General features: G+C 41.0%; 1 protein-coding gene across 1 annotated transcript in view; it reads right to left on the bottom strand.

Annotated features, from left to right (window-relative positions):
• tmem145 (transmembrane protein 145) overlaps positions 1–23,739 on the bottom strand; it is a 38,555-nt gene that overhangs the window by 6,865 nt on the left and 7,951 nt on the right. Inside the window, exons 2-12 of the mRNA XM_023409354.2 lie at positions 20,119–20,193; positions 19,554–19,631; positions 16,365–16,451; positions 15,622–15,723; positions 8,461–8,545; positions 7,870–7,941; positions 5,495–5,563; positions 4,709–4,789; positions 4,252–4,330; positions 2,576–2,669; positions 39–211 (exon numbers count right to left, since the gene is read on the bottom strand). Of these exons, the coding sequence (XP_023265122.1) occupies positions 39–211; positions 2,576–2,669; positions 4,252–4,330; positions 4,709–4,789; positions 5,495–5,563; positions 7,870–7,941; positions 8,461–8,545; positions 15,622–15,723; positions 16,365–16,451; positions 19,554–19,631; positions 20,119–20,193 (995 nt within the window). The remainder of the gene's footprint in view (positions 1–38; positions 212–2,575; positions 2,670–4,251; positions 4,331–4,708; positions 4,790–5,494; positions 5,564–7,869; positions 7,942–8,460; positions 8,546–15,621; positions 15,724–16,364; positions 16,452–19,553; positions 19,632–20,118; positions 20,194–23,739) is intronic.

Raw genomic sequence — 23,739 nt, forward strand, 5'->3', positions numbered from 1 at the left:
GGGTGTGTGGGTGTGGGGGGGGGGTAAGCAGGTCTCACCATAGTGTGTATGTGGTGAAGAAAGGGACGTAGAAAGGCTGTTTCTCTGGGTAGTGTTTCAGAGAGACCAGCACGGCGTAGCAGAACCACACGTAGGCCAGCAGCTGCAGGCCCATCAGTCCGTAACCTGCAGGGCTGTCGTAGGCATACAACACTTCACCTGGGTCAAAGAACTGCCACAGGGAAATGAGAAGTCAAGCCAAAATTAATACACACACACAAACACAAACACACACGCACTAAACAAGCTAAACTTTTACACAAAGTAGAAAAGAAAGGTCTATCTGCTTGGCTTCACGTTGTAGTCTGTGCCCTAATTACTGAGATAGATTGCTCATGGTTCGGCTGATGCGCTGTGATGACAGAGCCAAAGCTCAGCTTGTAGCATTCTGTGCGAGTCTTTGACATTGACACTTCTTCTCCACAACTAGGTCATCGTGTGTGTGTGTGAGTGCGTGTGTGTGTGTCTATATCTGTGTGTGTGTGTGTGTGTGTGTGTCACGTGTGCGTGCATCTGCGGATGCTAGATTGCATTTTACAGTCCAGTGACTGGATAGCGTTGGCCATACAGGGTTACCCTTGCTACATAATGCATAGGTCTGACTGCTTGGCATGGAGCTTCTTGGGATCCAACCAGGCAACCAGAGCCTGTCGGATTCTCGACTGCAGGCCTGGACCACGAACACTCTTCATTTCACTCCCAATTGTAACCTAGTTTGGCATATTTTTAGCTGGAGCTCCCCTGAGTTTTGAGCTCTTTAATAGCAGGGACCATGTAAGAGGGCAGGCGGCAGATAAATTACACTGCTTCAGATCCACATATTGCAGTGAGAGAGATGGCTATAGGCTCCAGCATTAAATATAGCACAGATACTTCCACTGCACTATTCCCACTGGGTCATTACCATGCTGTATTCAAAGACTGTAATCCACTGTCCCTAAATGTGCCATCATTACATCTGACTGTGCTGAAGCCTCTGCAGTATGCAGAGATGTATGTAGCTGTACCACTCCTGAGGCTGTTATTAATTCATAAGCTCATATGCTCAACATCATAGCTGCTGAAATCTGTTTCCGTCTTCACGCACACACAACATAGAGACAACAGTTTCACTTTCCACTCCAAGGAAACCTTAAAGAAACAATTACTGATCTAAGATTCATTATCTCAGGTGGAGGAGTAAGTAGTGCAGTTCTCTTTTGTTGTGTTTGTTGTTGGGAGTCGCCTGTTTGTTCCTGTCAGGATCCGTAATTTGTAACTCATCAAGGAGTTTCTATATATTTTTTTGTAAAATGGACTTTATGCATATTCATAATTAGCAATGTATCAGTGTAATGGGTGACTTGACAGAAAAAGCTATTACAGCCCACGTTGATCTGTGCGCCCAACTCTCCCATGAATATTTATGAGGTTATTAAAAAAGCAGAGGAGAGCAATAATACAATATGAGTGCAGACACTGTGTCCAGCATTGTCAATCAGGAAGCTTGAACCCAGTCATCTCGGGCATAATTCAGATGCTGCTTTCAAATCACATCTGAAGAGGCAGAACTTGGAAGTGTTGACATGTTTTACTAGCTGAGATATGAATTTAAACTGCAAAGCAACTGAGCTGCAGCAGACTTCGCTGTTGGTGACTAGTGTACAGACGATTTTATTAGTGTGAAAATTAGGGCTGCCCCTAGATTATTTTCACTGCTTATAATTCTGGCAATTATTTTCCCAAATTAACCAATTCATCTTTGTCTATAAAGTGTCAGACAATAAAGAAAAATGCCAATCACAGTTTCCCAGAGTCCAAGATGATGTCTTCATATTGTTCTGTTTGTTCAGTGTTTCAAAAAAGATATATTTTTCATTTTTCACAATATACACAGAAAAGCAGTAAAACGTCACATTTGAGAAGCTGCCGTCAGTGAATGTTTGGCATTAAAGAAAAATTGATATGAAATTAATTTTCAGCTCTAGTGAAAAGAAAAGTTCATTTAGATTTTCCATTCATCAATTCCCTGCCATCTGTAATACCTCAAAATTCTAGTTCACACATTTAGGCATTTCATTTCCAAGCTGGCACCTCATACTTACAGAAAATCCTACATAACAACTCTTGTGGTTGTTAGTGAGGAAAGTGAAGGATGGGTGATAGGTGTTGATTAGAGCTGAAGTAGTCAAGTAAATCGATCAACACATTTTATATGAATTTGATAATTGATGAATATTTTAAATCATTTATTCTCTTGTAGGATCAATTGTTAAAATAATTTAATAAAAATACCAAACACTGTCTTGTTACTGCTTCTCAAATACGTTTTTCTGTTTTATATATTTCTAAATTGAATATCTTTGGATTTTGGACTGTTGTACAATTTAAAAAGGCATCAGATGTAATTGATTTAAAATTTTCAATTTTTTTCCATGAAAAAAAAAAAATAAAAAAAAAAATCAATAGATTAATCAATAATAGAGATAATTACTACTTGCTGCCCCAGTGTTGACTATATTGCAGTGCGGAGAATGTATTGCGCGTATGTATGTACCTCAGCTTCGTAGATGAAGAGGATGACGTAGGTGATTGTGTAGACTGTCATATAGATGCTCAGCTTCACCGAGCCACTGTGACTGATCCTCGCCCTGACACGTGGATAAACCAAGAGGGTCAGAGGTCGCACACAAGTCAGAAGATATAGAAGATAAGAAAGAAACAAACACACACACACTTGATAGAGATACACATATGGGTGGGAAGGATGCAGGTGCGCAGTGAAACGCACACAAACTCACACACGCATGCACACACACACACACACGCACGCACATACACACACAGAAAAACTACCATTTGGCTCTTTACACTGAAGCAAAGTCAGTTTAATCTAAAAGCAGCTATGCAACAGCACAAAGGACTGGTGTGCTCAATTCTGAGCTGTATAAATATAAAATGGCTGCGGACTCACGGACGCGGCAGACTGTGAAAAAGACTGTCCGCCCTCACGAAAGCAGAAATTAATGCTTCTTTATTTGCAGTCAACAAACAGAAGCATTTCAGCGCTAAGCCTTCATCAGCATTTCAAACATCCTTTTGCTCAGAGTAATTCATCACCATTCACACCAGAGACACATATCAAAGTTGTTGGATAGTTATCTCAAAACTGTCAACTTATCAGTCACTGCAGATAAACAGCCATGTTTTAAGCTTGATGGTAATGCGGTTTTGAGTTCATTCACTGGGGTTTTAAGAGGGTTTAATAAGTACAAGAGCTCACAGAGTCTTCTGAACCCCAAGGATGATGTAATCCTAGAGTCGAAAAAGCCATCTTAAATCTTGCAAGATCAGTTTTCACTTCATGAGTTCAGTCTGGAAAATATCCACACTGATTCCACTGAACCTAAAGCAGGACCAATCTTCAAACTATGAGCTGTAGTTTAGGTGATGACTCACCACCACTTAAGCTCAAAATCCCTCTGAACTGCAATTTAACAAGCTGTTGATTGTGCACTGCGAGGCCCTTTCCTCACATAAAACTGACTCCGAAAGCGACTTCTGGGGATATATTGGCAGAAAATTTAAACAACATTTCAAGAGCAGCTGGTATGTTTTTCCAAGTCTGACAACTAGAATTTGAAGCTGGCAATGGAAAATTAGAAAAGGCAATGACAAGCCAGGTGAGTGTGGGGGCATTCATCCAGTCACGTGTAAGATGGATACACGTTGATGTTCCAGCTATGGAGAGCACTCGTGCAGTATCTGAAAGGCCTGTCCCAAGCAAATGTTCACAAAGCTTTACAGGAAAAGAAGTGAGTGAATCAAAAAAAAAAAACTGTCAGCTGGGTTCTTGAGGCAAAGGTCACCCTTCAACTACACATAAAAACACAACATGAAGTTCACACCAGAGCAGCATCCATCTATCACATCCCCCAGATGCATCATGCTTTCATCCACACTATCCGAGCCAGCGTACTAACTGACTTTTTGACTGACACCTAACATTGTCATGAGATGAGATAGTGTTATGACTGTGACAGCGAGGCCTGACAGTGAGAGACAGTGGCAGCATAAACACATCCCGCAACAAGGTGAGAGGGCTTTCACAAACAGAGATACATATAGGGCTCAAACAAAATACATGTACACACACACACACACACACACACACACACACACACACACACACACACACACATATAAGCTGCATAAAAACTGAAAACCCCCCACCTGGTGACAGTGAAACCTTTGCCCAACAATATGAGCATCAGAAGGAACACCAAGAAACTGACGGAGAACAGTAATTTCCCTGGAGACAGACAGAGATGGAGAGAGACAGAAAGTGAGAAAGAAGACAGAGGGGGTAATTAGGTTGTGGTTTCCGAATCTGTAATATCAGAGGGGAAAGATAAAATCAGGTCACCACACACACACACATATGCGTGCACACACACGCGCACACACACATACATGGTCACACAAAATCATGCATGATCTTGTCAAACCAGCTATTACAGCTCTTCACTTGCACACGCATCCATTATCGACCACTCGTTCATTCTGATCGGGCTGAGTGATTTTTCAGCGCAGAGGCAGTGTGAGTCAGTCAATCAGTCAGTTAACCAGTCAATCAGTCAGTCAGCCAGCCAGTCAGTCAGTCGGTCGCCAATGCAGGAGAAGAACTCACCGAGTATTTTCAGGCTACCGTTGCCAACTCCATCTCTCGCATACAGGCCCCAGTAGACACAATGGAACAACAGGCTGAGCACTGTCAAATGGAAAAGATGGCAGGAGGAGAGAAACGGGGAAATAAGAGAAGGGGAGGGGAGAGGAGGGGAGGAAAGTGGCGGGAGAAGAAGAAGAAGGCGAAGAGAAGGAGATGAAAGAGAGAGGAAGTAAAAGAAAAGATAAACAGAAGAGACAGAGAGATGATAACGTGGAAAGTGAAAGGAGGGGGGTGGAGACAAACGGGGAGAAGAAGAGTGAGACAGAAGAGGAATTGATAAAAGGAGATGAAAAAGGAGCAGAAGGCTTGAGTGAAGTGGGATGAGAGGGAGAAAGGGAATTTAGGGATGGCAGGAGAATCGAGAAGGGATTTGTGGAAGGGACAAGCAAGTGAGGAGGAAGAAAGCGAGATAAGGGGGGGGGGAGAAAGGAGAGGAGAGGATGGGATGAAAAGAGTGAGGGGGTGTTCGTCAGTAACAGCATGCTCCACTGAACACTGTGGCACAGCACGGCTGTTTGCAATAGTTCCTATTCATAGGCTAATAAGGGTGATAATATCTTGGCTCTTGAAGAGGGGATTATGGTATGAGATGCTGCAGCCATGCGAGAGGCTCATTGTCGTCTTGAGTGTGTGTGGCATAATGTGTGTGTGTTATGCAGCGTCTGTGTGTGTGTGTGTGTGTGTGTGTGTGTGTGTGTGTGTGTGTGTGTGTGTGTGTGTGTGTCTGCTCAGGACAGAAGCTCTCACCCTCCACACCTGCCGCCGTCATAAACATTTTGTAGGTTGTGTGAAGAAGCTGTCTTCCCTTCAGATTGTCTGCAGAGGAAAAAAAAAAAAACAAGAATGAGATCGAGGTGATGAAAGTGTGTATGTGTGTGTGTGTGTGTGTGTGTGTGTGTGTGTGTGTGTGTGTGAGATAAAAAGGATGGAGATATGCTAACAGATGGTGAAGGAGAGCGAGAGAGGTACTGAGAGTAAGAGAAGAAAATGAAAGAACAAGGGAATGGGCCCGGCAAATGAGGGGAGCGACCATTAGTATGCATCCATCTTGTGATGCCCGTCTCTAGATGAGGCCTTATACGTCCTCCACTCTCTGTCCCTAATCTGAGAGGAAATATTGTTAATGTGTATTTAAGCAGGCAATTTTACTGCGAAAACACTCCTACAAACAGCAGTGGCCTGGGGGAAAATTTAGAGGTGCAGGAGAGATCATAAACATCCTCACACACTCACGGCTGCCCTGTACAACCACAGGCTTGGCCGGTCAAGTGCTGCTAGAACGGTGGCTGCTAAAGGAACATTCCTCCCGAAAAAAAAAAATTCTCTCGCTTTCTTCCAACTTCAATGTTTAATATCATAACCTTTAAAACCTTCCCTTTCTTTCATTATCTGCTGATATTTTTGAGATATTGTTTTATATCATTTAGGTAGAGGTAGATAAAAAGTCCCCTTTCCTCTACTCGTACAACAGGTTCCTGTGTTATTTTTTATGTCCCTTGTTTGATTTGACTCATGTAAATGTATAAAACTCAGACCCAATAAAATTCAAATTTGTCAGTGTCAGTGTGCACTCCAACGAAGCTGGCAGGAGCAACATACACATGGTGAATAAGATACAGCAGTTCATTCAAAGCCTTCTCCCAACTTGCATAAAATCACCATAAGATTTCAGCAGAATCCAAGACTCAAAAGATGTATTTGCACCTTATTACGTAGCTTTAGTCCTCTGCAGTAAGGCAAGCAGAGAAAAGGATACATTTGCCCAATACCCATCCATTTAAATAACAGCACATGGGAATCCGACCGGTGCACTACAGAACACGTCTAGATAGGTGAATTAGTTTTGGAGGCATTTAACTACACAACTCTTGGATGACTGTGCTGGAGTTAATTCATTTAAAGGCTGCTGAGAAAACAAGTTCACCACATGGTCCATTTAATAGCTGATCTGGAAGAGACAAACTTGATAATTTGCAATTCCACAACAACTGGCCAAGTCCATCTGCTGTGGAAGATGGTGTGATTCCAGCAAAACAGAGCAGCTACTGAACAGAGCCTTTCTTGAGATTGTTAGTCATGCGCATAGTTTTGGTTTTAGTCGCCCAGATTTTGAGATATGAGCCTCAACACCAAAACAATGAAGGTGAAGTAATTTTTTCTTTGTGATGCTCAAAAAAACTACATTACAATACATTTAATAGCAATATTTCTTTCCGGAAACAGCAGCTATATTACTGTTAATATTCCACAGTCTTTGGTTTTTGAAAAAAAAATAGTCCCTGTACAATAATCCTGTGAGGATGATGCTGCTGCCAAATTTTTCAACATTTTCTCAGTGCTGTGGGCAGCACAAACAAAAAAAACTTTTATTCACTCCCAGTATATTGCAGAAACAGATCTCAAAATCTGGGCCTATAAAACTAAAACTATTTACATGTCAAGGTACTGGAGCGCTCGAGCAGTGATTTCCAGCCTGAGGTTCTGGACCCCCGCCCAGTGTTGTCCCAAAGGGTTGAAACGGATGGAAAAGAACAAAATATTTCTTACACCTAAGATTGTCTTTTAATTTTAGCTGTTTTTCTCCATGGAATACTCGACACCTTTCATCTTCAGGCATCTAAACATCCCTCAAAAGAAACAATCTGAGAAGAAAAAGTTTTATTTTTTTTGTAATTTAACAATGAACTGAAAACCTCACACGAAGCGAGTCATTCTTTGGAGCTGTTGTTCTCGGCGGCCGAAGGTTATTTCACAGTGACTTTCACGCGACAAACTCGCATCCCTAACGTTAAGGCTACTGCTGCCTTCTCCACTCAACCGTTTACCTTTCACACGAAAACTGAACCCAATGCTCGCCATCCTCTCACTCCTGCATCTGTGTAGCTCGTGCTCTGCTCTGACAAAGTCCCGGCCCCAAGAGAAAATAGGCACATGCTCCACCTTTACTTATCTGAGGAAACACGAGAACTTACTCCTATTCCATCAAGAAAACATGTAGATTTTGTAACAGGTCTGAAGAGAAGAGCCTCTTAATGACTGCTGTGGGCTTTGAAAGTCAGAATAAACTGGCTCCAGGAAGATGGAGATAAAGTGATACAGTAAGTGGAAAAGACAGTACTTACAGGCGAAGTAGCAGGAGAGGAGGAACACCATGGAGAATATGACCAGGAACGTGATGTCTGTCTCCAGGATTCCTGGAGGAAGAAGATGAAGGAAAGAAGAATAATTAATGCAACAGAAAAATCTGAGAAAGACAAGAAAAGGAGCAAAAAAGGTACAAAAGTGAAGGAGGAATCTAAATCTGAAAGTAAAGGAGTCAATGAGGTTCAGAAAATATCAAGGTGAAGAAGAGAGGGGACAATTAAGGTACGAAAAAAAGGAAAAAGGAAAGAATGAAAAATACAGAGAGGCAGGTACGTGATGGGGATACTGGATTAGTTAAGAGAGAGAGAGAGAGAGAGTTACCCTACATGTAGAGTAGGAGAGAGAGAGCATTGGAGATGTAGGAATAATTCATTTAGAAGCTACTTGGGTCTCTTCTTCTTTTCATCCCTTCCTTTCAGTTCATCTATCATCATTAATTCATCCAGCCGTCCCTTCATTATTGTAATTTGTTCAGTTCAGTGTGCTTTATTGGCCGTGCTAAGTGGTGTTGGCTTGTGCCATCAGCGATTCATTCCATAATCTCTCTCTTTCTGTCTAATCACTCTTACCGAACTCATCTGCAGAGAAATGCTGCGTCCAGAAAGACTGGCCATTGGTCAGTTTCATCTCGTACTCCAGCTGCAAGCCATCGCCCTGCGAGGGGGTGGGGGGGGGACACAAACAAGACAGAGAGGAAGAGAGTGAGAGAGAGAGAGAGAGAGGGCAGGTGAGATTAAACATTCATTCTCTTACATCGTTACAGGCTTTGTGATCTGTACAAAATATACATTAATGCTTAAAACTGCAGTGGAAACTTCTGCAGGTTGAGGACCCTAAAGAGCAAAGAGCAGTAACAAGGCTTTAAGACTTTTCTTTATGATAGCCATCTTTTTCATTATAAAGCTAACAATAAGACCTACAGGACCTTTTTGTAGAGGAAAAGGATGATAGCTTGACCAGCATTTTACAGTTTAACTGTATGAACCTCAGAGTGCTGGATCACCCAGACGGCCTGAGTATTTTGAAACTGAAGGAATTTAATCAGAGCAGAGCAATACTGACACAATCACATTATTAAAACAGTATCGATGCGTACATATTAGGGGTAGTAGCATTTCTCCAAATCCATGGTTTATTTCATTCCTTTTTTTTTTTGGGATGGTTTTTGGGGGGTAGGAGATAACCAACATGTTCCCACACTGCTGACTTGAATGTGACTGGGGCTCTGTAACCTCAGGGTTGCTAGCCCAAGGGTGTATAGTGGTTCCTTTTTCCATGCGACACGGTATCGGGGGAGTTTGTATCGCAGTTTGGTCTCAGTTTCAGAATTGTTATACCCGAAATAAATATTTATAGTGTGTTGATATTTTGAATATGAATACTGGAACATTCATGGAATATTTACGCATGAGAAAAAATGGGAAATCATTCAAGTCCAACTGAAAATATTTTTTTTCGCTGCTACAGCATACATAGTAGCTCCGCAAGTCTATGTGCTAAAGTTCTTCTTGAAAAACAAACCAAGGGGAAAAATGTACTGTATATTTTACATTTTTTGGTTTCATGATGTCATTCTCTATCTTTGCATTAAGCTGTCAGAATTAGCCTAGAAGCAATAACAAAATCAAACTTTACCTGTGAACATATAACAACAAAACCCTTTTTTGTTATTCAACAAGAAACCAAAGTTCTCAAAAATTAAACAGCCATTCAAGACGTTGCAAAAATTGTAATTTAAATCTCGATCTATCTAAAATAACAGGTAGAGTACAAAATGTGAGAAGACGTGAGGCCAGCTTTTGGTAATTTTTGGCAGATACTGATACTCACTGCTACTTGTTGGCATCACAAAAGTATTGAGGTGTGGCGCCCTTCCCTATTAATAATGTTGATATGATGACTAAGCAAGTAGAAGCCTTTATTTCTCATCCGTCATACAATAAATAATTCTGCTTTTAAGACCGGAAAAACCTAAAATATAAGTTACATTACACTACAGTACCACTAAATTAGGAAAATTAAAACCCCTGAGGATGTCTGATATATTGCCCTATGTAAATCACAACACCCTGAAACCATGTGGCACCTCCGCGCGATCATGATGAAAAACATCTTGCTCGTCGTTCACTTGCTGCAGATCATGAGACAGTTTTGCTTTTCTAAGCTCAGTGATTCATCACTTTCTGCAGCAGAAATTTTCCATTGAAGTCGATTATTCACACCAGATTGTCATGTGAGAGGAGCGGGCTGAATTTACAGCATCTGACTTCTATGTGGCAGCACAATGTTGTGATTTAGTTTGACGAGATGGGGGTGTAATAACCAAAAAGACAAAACAACCCAGCCGAGCACAGCTTTAAGTTTAAATAACATTGTCCAGATTTCTTTTAACCTTTCCTGTTAAAAGGAGGAGGAAACAACCAAATCCTCCTTGGGGACAGACACTCTGGTGGTTTAGCTGCTCGGTGTAATTGTGCCATATCGTCACTCGGTCTCCAAACCGGCCTGGAAGTGCCTCAGGATCCCCCAGGTATGTGGAGGAAGTTGGTTGAGAATCTAGGCTGCTCTGCTTACTGTGCTGCCAATGTGAAGATGACCTAGATTAACAAGATGGATGGATGGATGATCATATCCATAGCAACTGTTTTCTCTGATTTAATGAAGAGTATTCTCATTGTTAATTATTAATAGTTACTGTGACACACTTATCAATTATTTGTTAGACTTATCATAATTATGTATTGCTTGCTGAAATAAGCGTGGTGCGTTGAAATGTTATGAAAGAGAGCACAGAGAGAATATTTGGATTTGTAAACATACAGGAACAGAGGAACACTATGGAGAAAATTAACATACCTGTGTGGTAAACCACCGTGGGAATGGTGTAAATTTTTGCCTGTCACACAAAAGTGTCAAACTGAGGAGAATTTGGAAGGTGAGAGAAAAGAAGGATGGGGAATAGAGAACAAGAGAAAGGGGACAGAGATGGGTTGACAATCAGAGCACAGAGAGCTCATTTCACACACACAAGTTCAAAGCTGATGGAGTTCGCGCTTGTTTCGCTGGAGTGAGGGAAAAGGGAGAGGGAGGAAAAAAAAGGACTTTGATTTCATTCGGCAGCCTGAGACTCCATCTCACTCCCTCTATCAAAAAGGGCGAAAAGCATGGAGCGTTCACTGCCACAAAAATCAATACAGACACAAAGAGCGGGGGGACGGAGATAAAGAGAGTGATAGATGTAGAGAGGGAGAAAGTTAAAAAAGCAGGTAGAGGGGAGGCCAGAATGAAGAGAAAAGAGTAACTGTAGAGAAAGAGAGAGAGAGAGCAAGAGAGCGAGAGAGAGAGAGAGAGAGAGAGAGATGGATGCAGGAAAGAAGTTGCACTTCACAGCGGCGCTTCTCCATCTGCAGGACAGACAGAGTGTCACTGGATATTTTTTGGGCGGTTACATGCGAGTTTCATGTGTAAAAAGCATCCCCCTCTGATATGCTGTACTGATACATCACACACTGAAGATTTTCTCACGAAAATGTCTGTGCAGTCTTGTACATCATGTGCTCCCCAGAGCTGCTGATAACTTCATTTAAAAGGACTTCTGAGAATCTTTCGAGAGCGTGGATCTCATCTCTGGAATATAAGTGTTTGGTTACGGCTTATAGTTGAGTGTTCCTCTGAAAATATAGTGTACACAGTCAGCTAGGTACACCTGAACATTATGCCCATATATGATTGTTTAACATGCCATTCCAAAACCATGGGCATTGGTGGGGTAATTTAATATTGCACTTCCATTAAGCTGATAGACAAGACAGAATTTCTTTTAACAGACTGGTCAAAATTGAAGCAGCAGAGGCCAAGACATCCTAACTTGTAGGCACTTCACAGCCACAGACATTATACAACTGTTTTCACAGGCTGTGTAACACTAACTACAACGAGTAAATTGACCTTGTCGTGTAAAATAGGTGAAGTGTCTCTTTAATATGCTGCTATAACAGCCTCTACACTTCTGGGAGTCGAACCACAGGATTTCAGAACAGGGATTTGAAGTTTTAGTGAGGATGGGCACTGCTCCAGTTCATTCCAAAATTCTTCAACAGGGCTGAGGTCAGGGCTCTGTGCAGGCCAGTCAAATGCTTCAACCACTCAGAAAACCATTTTTAAAAAAAAGGACCACACTTGAATCAGGGAATTCTCACACTGAAACATGAAACCCCATACTGTTGCTACAACCAACAGTCAATCGCCTAAAATGTAATTATTTGCTGTAATCAATATGATAAGGGGACAAGAGCATGAAAAACAGCCCTAAAGCAGGAGTACATCCATGTCCTCATACTTCTGGCCAGTAGAATAGTGCTTAACCAATTATCAACTGAAATGATTAGTTGATCAATAGAAAAACAATCAGCAACTATTTTGATAATTGATATTTTTCAAGCAAAAGTGCCAAATGCTTCTTTATCCCAGCTTCTCGATTGCAGCCATTTGTGTTGTGAAGTGTTGCTTGGACAAAACGAGCATTTTCAGTGCATCACATTCTGCTCTGAGGAAAACAGAGGTTCATTTCCCTATTTACATTTAAAAAAAGGTTAATTAAGAAAAAAAAAAAACTAATCAGCACATAAATGATTACTGTAGCTGATAATGAAAATAAATGTTAGCAGTACTAACAAATATAGTGTACAAATATGCTAGCATAATTTTGCACTTTGGGTTCCCACTGTGAGCAACACAATCTTCAAATCCTCAGGTCTGTTTATTTCCTATAAAAGGGTGAATCTCCCAAAAGACTCCAAACATTGTCAAATATGTTATTATTTCTTATTTGTTACACTAAAGAAGTGCGAGTGCAAACTGGCTCCCTATCTGACACAGCAGGATACGATAAGGATCCTCCTGTATGTGACTGTGTTGCCAGTCTTAATGAGAGATACAGATTGCATTTTTTGTGACAGACCTGAACCAAGTACAGTAGACGTGGCTGCGTTTCTGCTGTGGTTCTTCTATAAAAGATGAATCACCTGGCCGAGTTGAAAGCTGAGAAATTTTGGCCATTTCAGTGGCGTGCACTCATTAACAGCCGGTATAATTTCAGCTCTTCCGTGGTTCCCTACTGGGGTAATTTTGTTTCATTAACAGCAGTTCTGCTCTGCATAATAAAGCAGTAGTTGATTACAGCCATTCAAAGCTTCTCCATTTCTCCACTTCTGTTTTAAAGACCACAAGAATAAACGCCTTGTAGACTAAAACTCAGACAACAGTTGCTGGGGTCGATGCAATGAAACCATGTTATTGAGTTGTTCTGTTTTCAGTCTATTTTCAATTAATGGCGTCTAATTAGTTCTAGACTTCTGTTACCTCGACTCATCAAAAGAGTTTTGTGAAAGGCAACACCAGAGATATGTGTGCTATTTTTGCCTGTTTAAAACTTCTTGGCTTTATACTGACACACGGATGTAATTAGAGCTTGGCTGCAGAGTACGGTAAATATATGACAAGGAAAGTTTTTTTTTTTTTAAAGTGAAATACTATTTATCAATGGATAACTATGTTTCATATGCAGGAGAAGAAAAATCATTCAAACCTGCTAATTTTAGTGATCTTTGGTTCCTGACAATTTATTTGTCTGAAAAACCTTCATCCTGACTGCCAGAGGTTGTCTGCTCTGTAATTTGCGATGACCTGAATTTTATTTATAATGACTGTTTCCCCTGATGAAATAATGATTATTTGATGCCTCCAGATTTCCTGCAATAATTAATCAAGTGAAATTGTTAGGTAATGTTAAATAACGATCAGCCTCATATTTTACCATTTCATGCAGGCGAGTACATCTGGGGATTGAGAGTAAGCATCCTCTGGTTTTAAGGGCTTATGAGTTGATATAGATTTAGACGCATGTCAGCACAGGTAAAGACTGAGATGCAAAGTACATGAAAGCTGGAAGAGAGAGAAACAGGAACAAAGAGGAAAATATGTCGTGGCAGATAAAAGTGAGGGTGTTGGGAAAAATGCACGGAATGAGCAGAAGGCAAAGAAAATGAGACCAGTGAGATGGCGAGATGGAGAGGAAAAACACAATTAGAGACAGGCTGACAGAGAGAAGCAGGAGACAGAGAAGTAAATATGAAATGGCGTGGAGCTCGTCACAGCTTGGTGACAGAGAGTTGAAACAAAGCAGGACGTAGCCAAAGATTGTGAGCGACAGAGGTAGGAAAGACGGAGAGGTGTGCAAGCGAAAGGGAAGCAAGAAGGCGAGCGACAAGGGATGGGAGGTGGAAATTGGCCGCGGGGCGATGCATGCATATGTCCCTGGGAGCAGGGACGAGCTTTTATACTTGAGTCCAACAGCATTAGGCAGCGTGTCCATCAGCGGACGCTGGCGTGACACTAGACCACACTCCGCAGGAAGCATCCCTTCTAATCATATCCCTCTTCAGCCAGCACTCCCCCCAAAACAAACGGAAAGGCATGATTGCTCAAACACTGAATCATGACCAGGAGCATGACACTGGTGTCACCCAGAGTAGGCAGGCAGGCTTACAGTGATACACATCCAGCAGATATTCTTATGTATTCACTCTTTTCTTCACCTACTTTCAAAAATATAAGAACACCGCACACATAGAAAACCAAGAACAACAACAACAACAACAGCCCGCACACCAATTCCTGGTATTAGTCCTTGACTGAAGCCTTCGGTGTAGGTGGATGTATCATCACTGAGCAGAGCTATCATTATACGAGCTCATGTGCCCCAGTCCAGACTCACATGAACAGAATACACATCGCAGCTGCTACTTGGCTTGTTTTCTCCCGGCACACCATTAGCACAACACTGAGTCCCATTATAAAACAAGACAATGCTTAAAAGTCCCTGAAGCTAGCGAATCAATAGGCTACAGTGCAGCCCTTGTAAGGCATGTTTAGCACAGTTTAAGAAGAGAGTTGCAAATTAAGCGTCTCTGTGCTTTGGTGCAGAAACACCGTGGAATGGGAGAGATAAAGCGCTTCACAGTGTCCAGGGGCAATTCAGAGACAGATGTACCGATACAAGATCAGCTGTAACATGTAATGAGTTTAGGGCGCAAGGGTGCGAGTAGCATTTGGACATAAATTAGCATGACAAGCTATATTACATTTGGGATCTGATGGTCTGCAACATACAACAGCTTTTGAAAATCATTGATGTATCTATCTATCTATCTATCTATCTATCTATCTATCTATCTATCTATTGTAAATCACAGGGTTAAATTCACTTGCAGTTTTTCATTTTGCCTATTTAGATTTCTTAACTTCGTGAATGTAAAATGTAGCCTGGTGCAAAATGCTCAAATGTGAAAGCACATACTGGGACAAAAATTATGCTCAAGTTGATTTAAAATTTATAGGGAGCCAGCAAAAAAAGTAGCCTTAAAACATCCAGCGTTCCACAGAGCCTTCTTCAGGGTGTGCTTGGTATATTTTCGCCTGAGTTTTCCCATTTAATATCTGATGCTGCTGCTTGCACCTGAAATCAGTTGCTTGACTGTAAAAACTTAGAACTATGTATTAAAATCAGAAGATGATGATAATGGTGATGGTGGTGATGATGTTTGTTTATTTGGAACAAAGTACAACACAAACAAGGTGACTACGCAGGTGTGGTAACCATGGCAATGGCCTGGTTGTACACCCGCCCTAGTAGAGAGGCAGAGCCAGTCGGGTCAGAGGTCAGTGCTTACCCCACACTTGCTGAGAGCGATGTACCACCATCTCTCCCTCACCGAGCGGAAACTGCGGCCGCCCACGCAGCTCAGAACCTCCTCGTTCCCGTCTCCCTCCACCTGAGAGAGAGGAAATGCAGGGAGGGAGGGGGTGCATAGAGGATGTTGTTATCCATAAAGGCAACGCCTTACCTCAGAGACACACTGAATTATCACAAGTGGGAGCCTGATACATCAAGATATGAACATATTTCACACCCAAATATAGCCTGAAATGTGGCAACAAGATCCACTAACCGCCACAACAACAGAGTCATGCTGGCAATCACACCTCATAATGTGATAAACAAACACGTTGTGTTGCTTATTGAAAAATAGATAAATGGGATATTTGAAAAAAAAAAAACCAAACAAACAAAAAAAAGGTGTTGCAGGAGAGACAGATCTTTTAAAACATTTCTGGTTGGCTGAGATGCATCAAAAACTCTGGAAATGTGTGTATCAGTAAAATGTTACAAAAACACATTACAGGCCATTAGCTATTTCTTCTCCTTTTACATATTTCTATGCCATTTTTGCATAACAAAACATTATGACGAAGGACAGAAACATAAAAAACAATATTATAATTCCCTGTAACAGACATAGTTAATAAGGGGGCACTTTGGCCCGATGGATGCTTTCTTACACTAAAGAGAGGGATGCATACGTATGTGTGTGTGTGTGTGTGTGTGTGTGTGTGTGTGTGTGTGCGTTCTTACCACACAGCCTGACCAGGTGTAGCGTGTGGTGAGGTTGATGACCTGGTTGTTCTCGGGCCTCAGCACTGCCTCCTTCTGGTAGCAGTTCTGACGGAGGAAGACACAGTGAACTCAAAATCAGAATATGTGCAAGAACAAACGCAAGGTGCGTGTAATCAGAATGTCATTGAAATTGTGTCTGCATTGCATTCTGGTCTATTGAAGCTGCTGGAATCAAAATTGTTTTTTTTTTGTCTCTTCAGTGATGGATTTCTCCCTGTGTGACTGGTAATTATTAGTGCAAAATGGTGAGTCTAAAATGAAGAACATACTATTTAATTCTGGGGAAACTGACACTGGAATCTGTCTAAGAGCTGAGAAATGTTGTGCTGTTTTAAGCCGTACTGGAAATACCTCAATGTGATGTGACATCTGTGTGTCAAAAAGATGTCAGCAAAAAGAAGAATACACCCCCAAAGTGACTGCATGGTCCAAGAAATGCCAGGTATTCGCTGAATGTTACTCTTCAATGTCTCAGAGCATTTTAGCATGGACTTTCCTATATGGTACATTATGCCACAAAACATTTCATAACCCCAATAACTGTTCTAACCATTTTGTATTCAGAAAGGGCTTGATTTTAACTACACAAGAAACAATATCAGATGTTATATGTTGATAAAACAACACTGGACTAATTAAACGTGGGTGGGTGGATGGTACTTACGTCTCTCTATTAAGCAGTTGCATTATACATTATTCATCGGTCGTGAAAGCAATTTAATGTTGATTTTATCAACTGAGTCATGTTACATTGAGCACTTTATTAGAAAACAACACACGTGGTAGGACCTCCAACTGCTCACAGCCTTAGTTCTTTGTGGCATGGATTCAACAAGATGTTGGAACCTTTCCTTTGAGTTTCTGCTCAATGTTGACTGTGTCACATCATTTATACAGATTTGTCAGCAGCAAATTCATGCTGTCAATCTCCTGGTCTACCACATCTCCAAGGTGTTCTACTGGATTCAAGTCTGGTGACTGGGGAGGCCACTCAAGTTTACTGTACTCATTGTCATGGTCATGAAACCAGTTTGAGATGACTTTCACTTTGTGACAAGGTGCAGTATCATGCTGGAAGTAGCCATTAGAAGATGGTAGATTGTGGCCATGAAGACACATGGCACATGGTTGGCAACAATGCTCAGATAGGCTGAGGTGTTCAAACCATTTACTGGTTTTAAGAGGGTCAAAGTGCAGCAAGAAAAGATTCCCCACACCATTACACCACCACAACCTCCACCAGCCTGGACTGTTAACACCAGGCAGGTTGAGTCCATGGATTTATGCTCTTGACACCAAATTCTGACCCTACCATGGTAAATGGTGAATGGACTGCTCTTACATACTGCGTTCTTTGTCTTATCAACCACTCAAAGCACCTTACGCTACATTTTGACATGTGGACTGGAAGAGCTGAACCACCAACCTCTCTCATTAGTCGACAACCCGCTCTACCTCCTGAGCCACAGCCGGCATCTGTGTGCCTCAGCGGAAATCCAGATTCATCAGACATGGCTACGTTTTTTCTAGTCTTCATTTGTCCACTTTTGGTGAGCCTGTGCTCACTGCGGCCTCAGATTTCTGTTCTTGGCTGACAGGAGTGACACCCGACATGGTCTTCCCATCCACCTCAAAGTTCAACATGTTGTTCATTCTGAGATGCTTCTTTGCTCCTAACAGTTGTCAAAGTGGTTATCTGAGTTACTGTAGCCTTTCTGTTAGCTCGAACCAGTCTGGCCTTTTTCCTCGAACCTCTCTCATCAACAAAGTGCTTCTGTCTGCAGAACTGCCACTCACTGGATGTTTTCCGTTTTTCCCACCATTCAGAGGAAAAACTCTAGAGACTGTTGTGTGTGAAAATCCCAGAAGATCAGCAGTTTCAGAAATACTCGATCCTGCCGATCTGGCATCAACAATCATGCCACAGTCAAAGTCACTCAGATCACATTTTTCCCCATTCTGATGTTTGATGTGAACATTAACTGAAGCTCCTGACTTGTATCTGCATGACTTCATGCATTGCACTGCTGCCACATGACTGGCTAATTGTATATTGCATGAATAAGCAGGCATACAGGTCTCCCTAATAAAAGGGCTCAGTGAGTGTATGCAAATACAACACAGATTCAGAATTCATGCATGTTCCTCCTATAGCTAAGGGATGGGCTGATATTACATGAATCCACTCTCTCTAAAACCCAAAGATCTCTGACCAAATACTTAAAATTACAGACTCAACCAAATGTTAAATATACACTGCATAGACTGTGGATAGAAGAATGAGTCAGTGAACCCACCAAATGTAGGAATTACTCTAAATGCATACAGTGCAGTCAAATGTGTGGTAAAAGAAGTATTTTCTATTGTTTTAGCTTTGTACTCCAGAAGATGGAATTTAATAATGACTATGAGGCTGAAGTGCTGACTTTCAGCTTTATGGATATTTGAGGGTGTTCACAATCATATTGGGAGAACAGTGGAGTAATCATAGCCCTTTTTTGTACATCTACTCCCCTAATTTTCTAACAGTGCAGAAGGACAAAAACAGGGTTTTAATTACCAAGATGTTCACCCAATCTGGATGAAAATATCCTGAAATCAAGGTTGACAGAAAGAATTTTATGCTTTTAATCCCTGTTTTAAGATCTAATGTGTTCGAGTACTGGGCCGAAACAACAAGAACGTATGTACCGCTGTCCGAATACTTATGGACTTTACTGAAAAGGTGGTATTACAGGTTTCAGACCCAGAAAACAGAACTTTAATTGCAGAAAATCTTCCTCTTCCTGTTATTTTCTGCAGTGCAGCACCAGTTCAGGCTGAACTCTCTACTTTCTCACTTTGTGCTCACAAATATGGATTGTGCCACTCTTGATCACTGCATGTATCATCAATAATACATATTGTGAGTGGAGGCCGCTTTTTCCAAAATGTCAACTTTTCAGGAAATGAGAGAGACAGTTTGTGTTCTGAGCAGCACGAGCCACGAGTGAACCTTTAGTTCATGTTAAAATGTGAAAATTATCAAAATTGGAGTGGCAGGGCTTTTTCATTACGACAGTGACATGCAAATTAGCAAATGGAGCTGTATTTCTATTTAATAATGGCTTGTCAAAAGACATGATGCAGAGAGTGTCAGTATCTCACCTTTTCAGGCCTCTTGTACACAGCTGGCCACTGAGAACTGTCATCAAAGTAGAGCAATATGTTCTGACAGCAGCGAGACTGCACGAAGAAGAGAGAGTGAGAAAGGAAAAGATTAGTAGAAAAGCTGGGGTGGGATGTGCATAGATCAGAGAGGAGGCAGGGAGACGTTTGTGAGATTTAAACGACAAAAACTGTTTCCAAAGTCTGCAGGCTAAGACTGTAAAGCAAGGCATCGGTAAAAAGAACAAAACAGACAGGAAGAAAGATAGAGTGGAGAAGAGCAAAAGGAGGAGGAGAGGATAGGAAAAGAGGAAAAGATGGTAGGAACAGCCAGGGGAAGAAGAGAAGAGAGGTTTAGATGAGGTGAGTTGAAGGAATGAAAGAAAGGAAGAAAGTAAGACAACTTGTTGAGAGGAACACAGTCAAGTAAAGAAAGAAGGGATGATGAAAAAAGAAATGCAAAACACTTGTCAGAGCTGCACCAAGTTGGAAAATCTTATGGAAATAACAAAAATAGATAACAAGTGCATAATACAGACAAAAACACAAAATGTAGTCATCCTACCTTTGGATAGCGGAACCGGAAGTCCAGACGTCCAAAGTCGGTGAGAAAGCAGAAGCGAGTGAGGAAAACCCAGTCCTGTAGTCAAGACACAGAAGAGAGAAGGAAAAAAGTCAAACAAATTAACAATTAAAATGCATGAAGCAACGAAGAAACAAGAATCACAGTCTACAGCCATGCTAGCAGTTCTGTGAGGCTGTACTTTGGTACAATGGTGATTTGAACTCAGCATGGTACCATGCTCACAATGACAACCTAATATGCTGATGTCTACCATGTTATAATTTTTTAACATGTTAAGCAGTTTAGTTTAGCATGAGATGAGAGAAATGAGACTAATTCAACCTGGAGCCAGTTTCACAATATATTTTCAGCCGGCCTGTGGTGTTCGGTGTCTTAATTTTGATGTTAGATTAGTCTAATGCAAGTTAGACAGGTACACAAAAATAAAGACTGACTCATTTTAAGTCTAAAAAGTTAGCCTCTCTGGCCGCAGGCTAACTGTGAAGCAGAGATGTTATTAAGGAAGAGACAGATCTTGGTCTTGTAGCCCTCCCTTCTGTACGTGTGCTGAAAAAAAATTCCTACACAGCCCTGGCTTTGTAAATGGGAAATAAACAAAGTGGCTTGCACTGAGCCACATAGCACTATTTCAGAAAATCAGTTCACCTTTGCCAATCAGAGTTTGTGCTTGAGCACGGGAAAAAGGAAAGAAAGAGAAGAGGGGAAACGGTCAAAAGGGGGCAGTGGGAGCAAAAGACAGTAAATCTGGCACATGCTATTAAATAGTGCCAATTTAGGGATTACCAGGGGAAGGAGAAGGAGCATTCTACCCTTCCCACGCTGCCAGACTGTGTGGAGTGGTGTGAATGGGATTGATTAGGAGAATGCAGATGAGAGACCAGAAATAAATGTGAGCGCAATATACTCCAAAACATAATCGCATTGTCAAGATAGACAGTTGGCCGAGGAACTGCCAAAGAGGAGAAGGTCAGAGGAACAAAAACTGAAAAAGAAGTACCATGATCAGGCGAGAGCAAAGAGCTGCGTTAACACTGGTGAGGCTTTCCAGGAGACTACATGGTCAGACTGGGAAAGAAATACAGACCTGGACTTATCTGCTGCGACTGGCCTGCACCCCACATGACAGACACACAGAGATGGCAGCAATAGAGACTGACGGGACGGGTAAAAACTTTTAAAACCATATGAATGTTTTGACGGTACACCAGCTGACCGATGTGGTAGTGCACTTGACACCTGCCTATTGCTGCAGCAGCCAACTGGGATTTGTCCTGGTAGTTGCAATGGCCAATCCAACTATCTTGGAGAGGTGGGTAACATTAGCTTTGCTATGTTTCACAGAGCCAATAAGTCAGAATAGTTTTGTCATTTATTGTGTGAGAACCATGAATGTTTGTGCAAACTTTTTTTCTGATGTTGAGATATCACACAGGGTAAGTGAAAAAATATTCTCTTGAGACCATCTGTCTACCAAAACAACTATCCATCCAATAGATGTGAGATATCTGTATCTGGACCAAAGTGGTGTCTCAGAGCCATGACCCTAGCATGGCTAAAAATGAAGAGGCTGTAGGGAAGCATATGCAAGAAAACATGTAGAGGAAGGAAAGGAAGCTGAAAGATAATACAAGTTATAGAGGACATAAATAGGGCAATAAAAAGGGAAAATGAGAGGTGACAGGGATTGGGAATTGAAAAAGCCAGGAAGAGTTGCAGAAAAGTTAAAGAGGAGGCGGAGAAATGGTAAAGAAAAGAGGTTTAGGTGGAAGAGTAAAGGATGAAAAGCGGAGAGGAGGGAGGTAGTGCCAAGAGGATAAACTTTTAGAGAGGGTAAACAGAGAGGGCATTAAGGAGCTGCTGAGTACATTAATAAGCAAGAGAGGGGGCAAAGAAGAAGAAGAAAAAAAATATCCATTCTTAATATTATTCAGCCATAAGCTTGGCAGCATGAGACCAGATCATAGTGCTGATGGTGTACTTCACTGAGCTTATATAAGGCACTGCAGCAGCATCGGCGTGGCGGATCAGTCAGTGGTGGTCTAAAATTTATACATTATACATACACACACACACATAAACACATATACACACACAGCTGTGGGCAGACACATTCTTAAGATATGGATCAGAGTGCTGAATGCAGCACTAACACTGCATCACTTACATGGTGTTTACACTCACACGTTTCTCTATCTGGAGGACTGCCCAGTGAGGCAGCCAGAGGACATGAAGAGTTTCAAACCAAAATGAGACTTCAAATCTTTAAGTAGAAACACCTAGTCTTGATAAATTAGTTAAACAAATGACAGAGGTAAACGGTTTTATTCAGGGAGATGACAGTAGAGACAGAACAAGGCTGGATTCAAATCCAAAATGTTATATTTATATAATACAAGTTATATATATGTATTATATTATATTATATTATAGACACTAGATTGACAGCTAGTAACTTATAGTCAACCTATTGTCCATCACTTACCTAGTGCTACCTAGTAGTTATATAGATGGCAATTGCAAGAGTTTGTTTTTTACATTTTAGAATGAATGAGTAGCTCATGGTTAGAGCTGGACAATGTTGCAAAGTCAAATATCACAACATTTATGGCTCAATACCAGGATGGGATAGCATTTTAAAAATGTTTCTACACGGATAAAATACATGTTTTAGTACTAATACTAACACATTTTATATGTTGGAGAAATATATTCATTTTTCATCCAATAGAATATTACAAACATTATAAAATACATCAGTGTTTAATATTCTCAACATAAGGAGCAAAACAAGAACTTTGCCTAAATAAGAGTTTAAAATTGACAAGGTTTTCGGAGGTCTAATTTGATTGGGAAAAGTACTAAACAAGACCACGAATCTGATTAAGCATTCCGTGCTTTCAATAATTATTAAAGTATTTGCATATAACTTATTTAATACCTTTTAGTATCAACACTTTAAGGGCCTTAAAGAATAAATGTGGGTTTGCACAAAATCCTTCATTTAACAAATGAAAACTTGTCACTGTTCAGTCAGTGTTTAATGTTGTAAGCATCCATACAAAAACTTTGCCTAATTAAAATAGCCAACAAATTTGTTTAGATTTCCTGATGAATTCATGAATTAATATTCTTTACATGTCATACAGCTTAATGTGCCAAACCCAAATGAGCCTACAAGGCACTACTTACTTTGCTCTATATTTCTATTAGAAAATAAAATATCAGATTAAAGTAAACAAGACTAAGAATCTCACCAAGTATACAGAGCCAACTTTTAATACCTGACACTAGAGCTGAACCAGTTAGTCAATAAACCATTTAGTCAGTCAACGAAGAAATAAACTGCAGCAATTTTGATAATGGATTCATTGTTCAGCTGCACTCACAACTGTGATAATGATTTGGTGTGTGACTACAATACCTAATCCTGGATATGCTGACACACGAATTTATCATTTCACAGAACAGTCAGTTGAACAGTTGAATTACTCCACTGCTATGTAGCTTTTAAGACCAGAAAAACACAATCGCTTAGTATATAAATATCAAAATCCCAGGTGATGCAGTCTCTCATTTCAGGACGTGATATTATATTGTTCT

The sequence above is a fragment of the Seriola lalandi genome, unplaced genomic scaffold, assembly GCF_002814215.2.
Source record: "Seriola lalandi dorsalis isolate HSWRI2012SDOR001 ecotype SW California unplaced genomic scaffold, Sedor1 jcf7180002054390, whole genome shotgun sequence".
Classification (NCBI taxonomy): Eukaryota; Metazoa; Chordata; class Actinopteri; order Carangiformes; family Carangidae; genus Seriola; species Seriola lalandi.